Here is a 13,338-nt window from a genome sequence, read left to right on the forward strand (position 1 = left end):
TAAACCACTTTTTTGACATCAGACAAACCAATGCACAGGAATTCTGGCATTTCTTAGTAACTCGGCATCTTGCCCTGGCCAGTGTGGCTCATTGGTGATCTCCGAAGCTGGAAAATCACCTCTCGATCAGTAAGGGACAGGCTGCTGGGGGATGCCGTACACCAACAGGTGGCAGATTCCATGCCCAGTCAGGACACATACCCAGGTTGGGGCAAATGTGGGAGGCAACAGATAGACATTTCTCTCTCACATCATTATTCTATCCCCCTTCCTCTCTAAAAATCAATTTTTTTAAAAAAAGTTAATGCATTGCTACTTTAATTATATAGGAGGAACATCCAAAATATTCAATTATCGATAATTCAACTTCTTACAAATCACCCTCAATGGCAGGACAGAATAAGGCAGCCTGGAGTGGATGCACTTGAATCTATCACTAGAAGGAACATGCGAAGGGAAGATTCCAACCCAGCAAAAGGCTGCTTGGTTAAGTTTATTCTTCTGACTGCTGGGTTAACTTTACCAACTATATTCAATGTTGTACTTGTGCTGCAGAGGAAGCGGGAGCAGAAGCCAAAACAGACAATTTAGGGTCAAGGAGCCATTTTTGTTGTTGTTGCTGCTTTATTGATTTTAGAGAGAGAGATAGAAAGAAACATTGATGAGAGAGGGAGACATCAATCGGCTGTCTCCTGCACGCCCCCTACTGAGGATCAAACCTGCAACCTGGACACGTGCCCTGACCAGGAATCGAACCAGGGACCTCTTGGTTCATGGGTCGATGCTCAACCACTGAGCCATACAGCCAAGCTATAAAGGCAATTTCTTGATGCATTGTGCTTGGTGAAGTGATGTTTAAGTAGAAAAGGAAAGATTCTTCGTATTATTCCAGACGGGAGTCCACTTGGAACACTGCGTACTTTGAAGATGCAAAACCAGCCAAGTGCTGGGATGTGCAGACAGCCCAAGAGGCCAGCAGCGCAGTTCGCCTCTCCCAGGTTGGCCTTGGAACAGAAGAAAGCATGTCTGTGGTGGAGGCAGCCCAGTGTAGGTCCATGATGAGCTTCGGAGCCACACACGGAACTACAACTCAGACTCTTCACTTCAAGAGCTGCTCTGTCAGGCACAGTCCTGTCCTTCAGACGCTTCTGCCTAGCCCTCCTGTTCTAAAAGTCTCTGACGCGTTTCCATCACAATTTCTTCCATTATTTCTGGCTTTAAGATGTCTTTAATCTGAAAAAGAAAGGAAAAAGTATTTATTCAGAAAAGACACCAACCACAGCAGACCATCAAATCAGGCCAAAGGCAGAAAGCAAGCATGGTTAATATAAGCCCTCTATCTTTCTGTTTCATTTACCAGAGGCCAAGTATTACAGGCTATGATCTGCTAGAAAACTCTGGGATACAGCTGACAAGAATAAGGTAGGTTTCCAGCACTCACTGAAGAGAGAGCTGAAATCGAAATGGGCAAGATGAAGTCCAGGGGTTGCTGTCTTACCTTCATGCCCCAAACCCTTATACTGACACTAGGCACTGAGACTATTACAGGTATCTTGGGGAAAGAGCTCCCAGACGCTCATTAAGGCTGTCCACCGATCGGTTCATACTGCTGACACGGTAAAGGCATCTGGAGGATGTGCTTGCCATCACCGAGCAAACACTGGAGCCAATGGATAAATATGCAATACCTGCTCCCAGGCCAGTGAGGAAAAGGGAAGCCCTAGGAGTACCTGATGGGGAAGGGATGCCTCATAGCAATACAGGATGCTGGTATCATACAGCATCATCCTCTGAGTTACCAGCGAGACGATACAGTTCCGAAGCCGGGAGATCACCTCTCGATCGGTAAGGGAGACAGGCTGCCGGCGGATGCAAAGGGAAAGGGGAGGGAAACAGAAACAGGACCAAAATAAGTGAACGGTCACAGCAAACCACAGAAATCGTTTATAACTCCGTTATCACTCTGGGGCTCCAAACCAATCAAATGGCTAACTCCAAGCAGGATTCACAAAAATGGCTCCTTGCCCTGCCCAGTGTGGCTCAGTTGGTTGGCATATCATCCCATACACCGAAAGGTCGCTGGTTCTATTCCTGCTAAGGGCGAGTACAGGAAGAACCTATCGATGTTTCTCTCTTTCTCTCTCTCTTTCTCCCTCCTCTGCCCCCCTCCCCTCCGTAAAATCATTTTTAAAGCATGTCCTCAGGCAAGGATTTAAAAAAGGATGGCTTCTTCAGTGGCTCTTCATTCAGCGACTACCCTACCACTGTGCCATCTGTTGCGGACCTCATCTCTTCAGAAAGGGGGCAATACAATGTTCACGAAACTTCACACTAACAGACTACAGCAACAATAGAGTTAAACACAGCAAGCCCCACCCCCCGCAGCAGCAGAAGGGAGACTGAGTACCACTCCATCCCCGCGGCTACTGTGGTGTTCACGCACCTCCAGGTTTGCAACGAAGCCCCCTGCATCCTCTTCTTTGTGCTCAGGAGTAGGGTAGATCCAGATGAAGCCATTGTTACCCAGAATCACTGAGGCACCACAAGGCAAGTCATGGAAGTGAGTCTTCTGCCGCTTCACCAGGGAGGGGGAAACCTGGACCAATACACCCTGACCTAGCTAGAGAAATACATCACAAATGAGGTCACTGTGGGATCAGTGAGGCGAAGGAAAAGCAGATTACAGAATGCATGTCCTAGTTACAGTGGAATCACAGTCCTTCTTGTTAGTAGCTTGTTGCTGGTCCCCCATCTGCACATACACAGTAATTATTCAGAGAACACTTCTAGGTGCACAGGTTGCTGGCATATCCCAAGAGAAGGTGACTTTCAATATCCTTCTCTACCACTGTCCTTTGCAATCACCACCACACTCTAAGCCAGGGCTGGTGCGCTGACTGTTAGAGAAGCTGGAGCCAATGAGGACCTGGCTCGAGTCTCTTGTAGGCAAGGAGCACGGTTCTGCTGCACCCTGACCCTGACCACCTATCTTGCCCACAAGATGTGTAACACTGGGCCTAGGGGACCGACCAAGGGCGCATATCCACCCCTGGTTCTGACAGGACAGCCCAAATCCCACACCCGGCTGAGGGAGGGTCAGCAGTACCCAGGCCCAAAAGGTCAGCGCATGCAGGGCAACCATTTCACCTCCTACTAGAAGGACATGAACATGGTTGGCTGTAGCCACTCCATTAAGGGAAGGAAATGAAAAAGTTCATTCTGATAAAGCCAAGACACTAAGAAGTTATTATTTGTTTTGGGAAGTAAGCTGTCATTTTAAAAAATAGCCTCAATAATGTAACCTCATAGAAGCAAAGCAGTAAAACTTCATTTAGAGGCTCAAGTGAACAATCGTTCCTAGCGATAATATCCATTTTATTGATTAGACATTTGTCTGAGTTGGACTGTCCTGTTTCATCAGTCCGAGACTTCCCTTTGTTCCACGGCTGCCTCTCAGCCCTGGCCCAATGCAGCGCTGCAGCACCCAAGGGGAGGGGGGAGGGAGCAGACTGCTGGGCCTCAGGGTCCTCGGTCATAGGGGCTCCTGCCAGAACAATCTCGTCAGTAAAAAAAGGGTAAGAGTTGTCATCCACCACAATGCTACTGACCCATGGCTGTGTGAGGCAATCACTAGTGGGACGCCAGCCTGGGGCCCTAACTTCTGGGGTTCTTCAGGTCAGAATCCCAGAACGCGCCGAGGATTCAGAAATGGACCTGAAGTCTCGGTCGGCAAACAGCACCAGCAAGGGCCCAACTTACCTTTCCGTACTTCAGGCTCCTCGTGTGCAGGGAAACAGCTCCATCAGAGAACACTGCCTGCACCTCAGCCTGGCCAGGGTGATGAAGGAACACACGTTTTCATGCCATCTGCATCCCGTGTCTATGGTCCCCCCCGCCCCCTCTATCCTTTCCTCCCACCCAACAGTCCCGCATGGCAGTCCTGGGCCGGGAGGACATCGCTGTGACCCAACCTCTCCCTCTTACTTGTCATGAGTATCTTGCTATGAACAACTTTTCCTACTCCTGGGACAAAAGCTAATGTCATTAAGAAAATGTGTCTAGCTTAAAGCACAGGCCACCATTAGCTACAAGACCCAAAGAAGTGACTGAGCCGCCCAGATGTGAACAAGAGCTGCAGAGCCCGCCTGCGTCAATACTGGAGCAGGGCGGCGGCAGAGGCCCTGACACTCCATCTGGGACTCGGATGTGTCCCCTGTGGGAGACACAGTTTAAGCCCCACTTCCCAGCCCCACGTAAGCATAGAGGCTGCAGTGCACGGTGCAGGATACGCTGATGAGGTCCCCTTCCTGCAAGAAACCTCTCATGGCCAGCTCGTCCTCTGCCGATCTTCTCCTCTGAAACACAGAAGGCAGGATGTTACTGTCAGCTCCGACGGAAGGGCCCCTCCGCCTCCTTTTCCTCACTCGCTTCCAAATCTCGCAAAGCAGTCACAGCACCCGAACACCCGTGGAGGTCACCCGTGCCCCTCAAGGAGACGAGCGCGACAACCACTTACAACCTTCCACGGCTCTTCTCCTTCTCCCTCCTCTGAAAGTATTCAAGCTCCGGACATGATATTCAGAACCCTCCGAATACAGCCCAGCCTCCTTTCCCAGTGACCTGCCCGGGCAGCCCTGCCGCTCCAGCAGGACCCGACCGCCTCCAGCCTGTCTTTGTCACACATTCCCCTTCCTCTCAGATGTCCTGAGTTCATCTTGAAATTCTACCCATCCTTCAAGGACCCACTCTAGTGCCCACTTTCCTGAGTTTCCTTCACTGAAATCAGTCCTCTTTCTGTACAACCCCACGCTTGTTTGTGCTTCGACTGCCGGTATTTGGATGTCATCGCACACCCTGGTGGTCTGTAAGCTTTCAGGACTCAATCATGCCTCCTTTGTCCTGCACTCTCCACAGAACCCAGCACAGGGAGGAGGTAAAGGGAAACCATGGCATTTTACAAAAGGCTGCAGTTGCCTGGAGTAACCCAAGGCCACCCAATTCCTGGGATCAAATCTAAATGCAAAACACACTTTTCAAGGAACACGTCGGTGCAAAGCTGATGTCCCAGAAGGAAAGCGGTTAGCACCGAGCCAGAGAGCTGCTTTTTCCAACTCTCTTTTGGGGTTCCTCCCCATGGACACTCCGGATCTTACTACACCCCCACTGCTGCCTATGTGGGGAGGCCTGGACCAAGTGAAAAGCCTGTATGTACATCGGGCAGCAAACTTCACAGCAGACCAGGGGTCCTCAAACTTTTTAAACAGGGGCCAGTTCACTGTCCCTCAGACAGTGGAGGGCCGGACTATAGTTTAAAAAAAAACTATGAACAAATTCCTAGGCACACTGCACATATCCTATTTTGAAGTAAAAAAACAAAACGGGAACAAATACAATATTTGTATTTGCATGTGGCCCGCGGGCCGTAGTTTGAGGACCCCTGCAGCAGACCAACAGGAGGAAACGGGGCCACCTCGAGGGAAAGCAGAGTCCTCTGGTGGAGCAAAAGACCAGAGCTCCCGGCAGCAGAGTGCACAGGCCCAGCGGCGGCCCCTCACCAGTTCTCCTCCTGGAAGGTTCATGGATGACAGAAGCAAGACTGAATCCAGCCTGGAGTTCGTCTCCACCTTCCACCTCTTCTGTTGAACCTAGAAACAGAAAGAAATTCCACACCTGGACACATACTCCAGGGACAAGACCTCACAACATGAGTGACCAATAATCCCCCAAATAACAAGCCAACTGTTTCCACCTCAGGTCACAAGCAAGAGCCAAACGCAGTGACTGCTTCGTTCACGTAACTGCACACAGAATGCCTGTCCCGCTCATTAAGTCACCAGGTTGCTTTTACTATGTAAAGACCAAGATGACAGCGACTTTACCTCTGTGATCCTCCCCACTACGATGTCACCCACTTCACCATTGTATCTGAAAGAAAAAACAAATGGGGACCCGTCAGTGGATTGAGTACAAAACCAAGCACTGCTTGAGATTTCAGTTAAACAGGATGAGGGCCCTGAGTCGGTACCACATTTAGGGACTTCAAACAACTATGCTGTTGGGACTTATTCTCAGGCACAGATCACTTCCAACATTCCTACGAGCACACAGTCTTCGTTAACTATTCTCAAGCAAACATTTACTACAAGCAGTTCATGAAGCCTGAACCTCTATTTTGTCAACTACATGACAATGATAATGGGATATTTTATCATGGAATACCTTCCGGTGGGCTACAGACCACAGGCGGGTTCTGCATCAGCCAAGGGAGGAGAGAGGACACCCCCCAAACCCGTCTACCCACTGTCTCCCCCACCCACTGGCTGCTCGTCCCGGCCCCTTTGCTAGCTCTTCACTCCAATCCCAGTGACATGCTGAAGGCTCCGTCCTGGGCCTCTTCTCTTTCCAGCCCACACTCACCTCTTTGTGAGCTCAAACAACCTAAAGACACCGGACTGTACCATTCCCCTGAATGCCAGACTTCCCAGCACCTCTAATAGGCATGACTAATAGGCATTTTCAAATGTAACAGACCTAAAAGCAGCCCCCCTCCTCCATCACAAACTGATCCCCTCCCAGTGTCACCATCTCAGTAAATGACAACTCATCCTCCAGCTGCTCAAGCCAAAAACCTTAGGATCTTAAAAGAGTTCTTGAAAGATAGAAATCTCAGTATCAGTGTCTCTGTCTCTCTCTCTCTCTCTCGGACAAGTCCAGCAAATCCTGGCTCTACCTTCAAAATATACACAGAAAATAAAGGGCATCCCACTCGGAAAGGAAGAAGTAAAGCTATCTCTACTCACAGACACGGTCTCATATTTAAAAAGCAACAACACACACTGCCGAAACCGGTTTGGCTCAGTGGATAGAGTGTCGGCCTGCGGACTGAAAGGTCCCGGGTTCGATTCCGGCAAGGGCATGTACCTGGGTTGCGGGCACATCCCCAGTAGGAGATGTGCAGGAGGCAGCTGATCGATGTTTCTCTCTCATTGATGTTTCTAACTCTCTGTCTCTCTCCCTTCCTCTCTGTAAAAAATCAATAAAATATATTTAAAAAAAATTAAAAAAAGAATAAAAAACAACAACACTGAAAAATAAAATATCCAACACCCTTTCATGATAAAAACACCCAAGACACAAAATACATACAGAATTAATCACTCTCCACTTCTACTGCTACCACCTTAGTCCAAGCCACCATCACTTCAGCTGGTAAGCCCCATCTATCTCTGTAAGCCTGTCCCCCTGCAGTCTCCCCACAGCAGCCAGAGTGATTTCATCAAAACAGAAGTCAGATCATGTCTTCCTTCTGCTCCGCCTCCTCCAGGGGCTTCCTGGATTACACAAGTGGAAGTGAAAATGCTTCTCAGGGCTGCAGGGCAGGCCGACCACCAGCTCAGCTCCTACTCTCTCTTGCTCACTGTTCCAACTCCAGTGGTCTCCCTTCTGGGGCTAGCCTACACTGAGCCCTGTGCTAAGTACTTTACATGCACCTTTTCAATGGACTCTAATAAAAACCATAGGAGCGCCCTGGCTGGTTTAGCTCAGTGGATAGAGCGTCAGCCTGTGGACTGAAGGGTCCCGGGTTTGATTCCAGTCAAGGGCACACGCCTGAGTTGCAGGCTCGATCCCGAGTAGGAGGTGTGCAGGAGGCAGCCCATCAATGATTCCCTCATCACTGATGTTTCTCTCTCCCCCTTTCCCTTCCTCTCTGAAATCAATAAAAATACATTTTAAAAAACCCACAAAAAAACGTAGGCGCTAGGTTGTGATATTACCCTCCTTTTACAGAGGAGGTAACAAAGGTTTGGAAAGGCCAGGCAATGTGGGGAAATCTTCGAAGCCCACACTTTCCTAGCCACCTATGCATGTTCCAAATCGCAGACCCCCAGAATGACAGGGCAGGCGGGTAGGGGGGCGTGGGGGGGCGTGGCAGAAAAAGCCTGGCTGTGCAAGGTGGGCGCCACAAGACAGAGAATACACACCTTTTGTTCTCACCTGGTTTTCAAAGCTTTCACACAGATCAACTTGTTTACTCTTTCCACAGAACCAGCCACAGATGCAATAAGTTTCTCTTCCCCCATGTAAGTCCCATGGCCCCTGTTGAAAGAGGAAGAAACAAAGGATGCCAGGGTAACACTTGAGATGCGCTCTCCCGTCAAGAACAATGTATTCCTCCAACTAACAGGCTCCTCCCCGCTCCGAGCCTGGCTTTTCTGTGATTGCTCTCTCTGCCTAGCACACTTCCTACTCCAGAGAGCCACATGGACATCCCCCTCATCCCACTCAGGTCTACACAAACGGCACTTTTCCCATCAGGCCTACGCTGACTGCCCCAGTTAAAACCGTCACCTACCCCACGGCTACCATCCCCACCATATTCCCAACCACACGCCCTTCGTCTGCTCAACTTTTAATTTTTTTCCCACTGGATTCACCATCGAACATCCTGAATAACTTGTTTGTTGTGCTTATGGTTTATCATGTCTCTCCTGGCTAGAATATAAACATCAGATTTCTCAGGATCCAATAAGCTCACACTAAAAAGGTGAATGGGCAATTCTGTAAATGCTGTACCCTTCTTAGTAGATGTACAGGTGACTTCTCCCCAGGAAAAAAAGGGGAAACAGCATTAGTGTTTATCTATGAGGGTGGTATCATGGTGGGCTCTGCTTCTTTACCTAAGGATCTTATTTAATCCTCGTTACCCTATCACATAGTTACTGTTATCAGCACTATTTTCCAGATGAGGAAACCGACTTTGGAGAGGAAGTACAATTCATGCGATGGCAGGACTGGAACCCACACTGTCGGACTCAAGGGCCTGCCCTCTTAACGACGACATATTGCACTGCGCTCAGCTTCGAAGGGGTATACTTGGGTGCGTGTAGCACAATACACGTGTTTGCCCTCAGCCCAAACAAGTGCTGATTCCGAAATGGTGCACCTGGCTAGGAGATGACGCCAAATCAGGAGTCCGCTGTCCCCACTAAGAGGCCCCTGCTCCGAACCCTCCCCCTTCTCCAGGTCTCCGGCGAGGAAGGCTCAGAGAATTGGGCCTCAGGCCGAGGAACCAAGATCCATGGCCAGCAGAGGACGGGAGAGAAGGGCTCCAAGGGTCTGGGACAGACGCACACGGGGACACACAGGGTGCAGGGAGCAGCAGCCCAAGGCCTTGTAAAGCGGGGATGCTCGTGAGATGCGCTCGGGGTCCCGCGGGCGCTTCATCACCGGGGACAGGGGCCCAGGTTGTGGCCAGCGGGCCACGTGCAGAGCCCAGCAACCGCCCTTCGTAGCCCCGAGCCCCCAGGTCCCCACGCACCGCATGAAGCCCGTGTCCGTGGTGATGGTGTCCCCCGGTACCACCAGGTGTTTCTTAGTCTCACGGCCCAGGCTCTCGCTAAGAGGCTTGCGAGCAACCGGGAGCCTCATCTCCATCGCCATCTTGGCGCCAATGAATTGCGCAGGCGCGACCCGGCCGAGAGCCGCGAGATCTCGTTTCGCAATTCCCGGCCGATGCTCGGGGAGGGGGAGGGGCCTCGGAGCAGCAGCCAATGGGAACTCGTGCTCTGGCGTCCATGATCACTATTGGCAACAGTTAGGCTCACATTAAGGGAAGGAGGGAGCAGCATCGCCATTTTTACTACGGGAAGCCTGCCCCTGGGTAATAAAATCTCACGTACGGTGTTGGACTTCTTGCCAAAACGGCCTCGCAGTCATCGTCCAGTTTATGGTTTTCCAGGGTCAGAGATAATTGAGAAATGGCCCTCTGAGTTTCCTTCCAGCTCATTGTGGGAATGAGCGCAGGAGGACCACACTATGGACGGAAAGAAGAGCCCGCTTTCGTGCTGCTCCTACTAGTAGTGACGCCAGAATTCCACATCACAGCTGCCCCGTGGGGCTGGCTCAGCAGCCACCATCATCTACACCCCCGAAAGGTGCTCTGGGTGCCGCTTCGTTCTTTCATGGCGACTTTTGAATGAGCTGATTTACTCTATACTCCAACACTTCTTTTGTAAAAACAAACTGAGAAAACATTCAAACCTTGCAAGGCAGGTACATTTGGTAGGCAAGTGGGCACATAATACGAAGATCTTCGCTGATATTTCCTCAGACATGCTCTCTGTGTTCTAAGGATTCCGTGGTGGAGAGAGAGATGTGTGTGGCTCTGTCTTCATGTCCTGTTTAACAGGAGCACTTTCCCCTCCCTTCTCCCCATCCTCTACCCTTCCCCTCACCCTTTCCCTGCGGGGGTTTATAGCATTCACACCAAACCTCAGGGAATTGGAGATGATCATTCTTCAGACACATGGACTCTAACGAGGATTGAATGAAATAAGTTGCATCAGTCCTGTGCACTGTGTTCACAGTATCAGGCTTGCTGCCTCCTGAAGACCCATAGACTAATTGTTTGCTAAATCTCCAAAGAGACAGCATTTCTTTCACTAAGCAAAGCTCATGACTGCAGGTGTGAGAAGGGTCCATCTGTTGAGTCCAGCCTCGACCATAAGAGGGCGGTAGTGTCCTTTGAACCGGCTAGGGAGGTAGGCCTGGGAGTTCCAGTTGGCCAAGGAAGGGGTATAGTCTTCACATTATTCAGTTTCATCCTCCGAGGGATAGACATAACCTTAATCCCTCCCATTCTCACAGCACTCGCATTTACAGAGCCTGTCACGATGGCATTATGGATACTGTTTAGTCTGTTTTGGCAGCTATATCAAAATACCCTGGGCTGAGTGGCTGATAAACAACAGAAATTTACTCCTGACAGTTTGGGAGTTCGAGAAGTCCAAGATCAAGACATTGGCAGATTGGGTATCTGGTGAGGGTTCGCTTCCTGGTTCATAGATAGCTGTCTTTTCACTGTGTCCTCGCTTGGCTTGAGGAGTGAGGGAAGGCTCTGGGGTCTCTGTTATAGACACTAATTGAATTCATGAGGGCTCTTTCCACCTTTCCCCCTTGCTCCTCCGCCTCCTAATTGACCCCACTGCTTCCCCGTGTGGCCCTGCGTGCTATGCCCTGCCTCCAGATTCTAGGGAATTGTGGGTATAGCAAATTTTTCATGACCAGATTCCTGCCGGCTCATCCTTGTACCTCCAGCAGGGGGAGATGTCTGCAGCTGACTTATCATATGCATTTAGGCTGCAATTACAGCCTACTGACACCAGGTGGGTTCTGGTCCCTGTGATCTGTAGGGTGAGGGTGGAGGGGAGTGCTTAATGCTATGTCACCCATTTGGTTAGATGCCTGGGTGGGGGCTGCAGTGGGAGGATGGTAATGCCAGGGGCCACCAGAGGCATCAGAAACCTAGGGGTGAGGTATCAAAGCAAAGGCAAGGTTTGTGATGGGAGCAGGAGGAGGAGAACCAAGGGTGACTTCCCCCACGGCCCCCCCTGGAAGGAAACCCCAGATGGGATATGCAAATGAATACATTAAATGTACATTTCTGCCCATGCCTCCGCCTGCTAGGGTGCAGTCCCCCAAAGTAGGGGGATCTTTGGGAGTACACAGCTGAAGCTCCAAAGGGGGGTGTCCTGTGTGAGCCAGTGTGCATTCAGTGTCTACAGTTGTGTGTGTATATGTGCGCACGCGTGGGGCTAGATGAGGATGCCAGTAGCCTGAAAGGGTGACACCCTCACGGCTGGCGTGTACTGGAACACAGGTGTGAGCTCACACTGCCCGGTGTCATACCCCCCTGGAGGGAGGAGCCAAGGCCTGGTCCTGCATTGATGGCCTCTGTGCTCTTTGGTCCTCTTCACGGAAGCTCTGAAGTGGGTGTCTGAGCATTTGGGAATTCTATGCATTGGGCGGGCACTTGGTGTCCATCTTGGTCTCCCCCACTGGCTGCTTGAATTCCTTCAAGTTGTCCATGAACATGGCGGGGGGCGGGGGGAGTAAGTAAAAATTTTGGGGAAGTGACAAAGTGGGACCCTATATTTGAGAGTCAGCTGGGAAGTGGGAGTCAGCCCAGCTCCTCCTGAGGTGTCCTAGACTCTGGAGGCCGATTGCTTTGCCTGTGGGAGTTGACACCCCATTTGCGACAGGAAGATTTTTTCTTATAGATGGCACAATGGACAACTCCTCCCACCCGCTCTCCAGCTTCCAGGCGCTCTCCATATTTCCTTTTCATGTAGACAAAAGTGTCAGCCCATTCAGATGCTAAGTGATAAATGCTCCAAGTAATTTTTATTTTAGAATACAAGAGAGGTACAAATGTATTTACAGTTATACATATACAATCAAATAATATATACCACAGTTTTTGTAAATATCATTTTAGGTAAATATTTACAAAGTTAAAGTGACCATTTTCTGGAAGTAGAACACACTTTCTTGAAAACTCTATACATTTTATACTTTTCATTAATATTATTATAGTTTCTTTATCTTACAAAACGCCCTACGGAAATACTGGTAAATGCCTGGAAGGTGGGAGAGATGACACCAGAGGGCGCTCAGGGCCGAACTCGGGGAAACGGGCAAGAGCGAGGGTGAGTGTGGGCAGCAGGGTGGACCCCCACCCCCATACTCCCACTCCGCACAGACAGCCAGTCTGTCCCTCCTCCTGCTGGAGTGTGGCGAGGATGGGCAGGAAAACTTCCCTTTCCCAAGCATGATGTCAGAGCTGAAGGGGAGGGGGCTCGGCCCAATTCTCTCATTTTATAAATGGAGGAAGGGAAACTGAGGCCCAAAGAGGGGCAGAGTCTTTCCCGGGTCCCCCAGTGGATTTCCGTTTGCCTGCACCCTCCGCATTGCAGAGTACTCGTGCCTCATCCATCCTCTGGGAGCCGCGCTGGGGTTGGAGGAGGAAGGTGGCCTAAAAGTGACCCGCCCCCCGCAAGGGCAGTGCGGGTCTCTGTGGGCCTCCTCGGGCTGCCACGCTCTCAAGTGCCTGCGGACACTGAGGACAACAGCCCCAAGAGGCAGGATGGGGAGACAGGTGGGCGAACGCCGGCCACACTGGGACAGGGGGCCGCTCTCCTTCCATTGCCAGCACGCCGTTCTCGGTGGGGGAGTTGGAGGTCCCTTCCCCGCTTGGGGCCCTCGGAGACCTGCAGTCCCTTCTCCTGCCACCCACGAGGGGGATGCCAGCTTGGACGCTTGGACGCCCGGCTCGATAGGAGGAGGGACACTGGGGGGTTAGGGCTTGGGGACCACCCACCCCAACGGGAGGCGGCCGAGCAGCTGCAACCAATGGGTGGCCCCGGGAAAGGAACGTCCGTCCCCAGGGTCCTCATCTGAAAAGCGGGCGAAAGGTGTACGCCCGGGGCTCACTGTTGGCGCGCACCGACACTGCGGGGTCCCCCGGCCGCTTCCAGCCCGGAGGTTCAGTCCGAAGAG

At 51.1% G+C, this 13,338-nt stretch overlaps 1 protein-coding gene across 1 annotated transcript; it reads right to left on the reverse strand.

The window, feature by feature from the left end:
- Positions 1–731: 731 nt before the first annotated feature.
- EXOSC2 (exosome component 2) lies at positions 732–9,473 on the reverse strand. Its single transcript, XM_006754190.2, has 9 exons — positions 9,320–9,473; positions 7,996–8,097; positions 5,880–5,925; positions 5,556–5,645; positions 4,290–4,355; positions 3,760–3,828; positions 2,444–2,620; positions 1,731–1,859; positions 732–1,233 (listed from the first exon to the last, which is right to left on the reverse strand). The coding sequence occupies exons 1-9, from the start codon at positions 9,439–9,441 to the stop codon at positions 1,153–1,155; spliced, it is 882 nt and encodes a 293-aa protein (XP_006754253.1). The 5' UTR covers positions 9,442–9,473; the 3' UTR covers positions 732–1,152.
- Positions 9,474–13,338: the final 3,865 nt, after the last annotated feature.

This window comes from Myotis davidii, unplaced genomic scaffold (assembly GCF_000327345.1).
Source record: "Myotis davidii unplaced genomic scaffold, ASM32734v1 scaffold651, whole genome shotgun sequence".
Lineage (NCBI taxonomy): Eukaryota > Metazoa > Chordata > Mammalia > Chiroptera > Vespertilionidae > Myotis > Myotis davidii.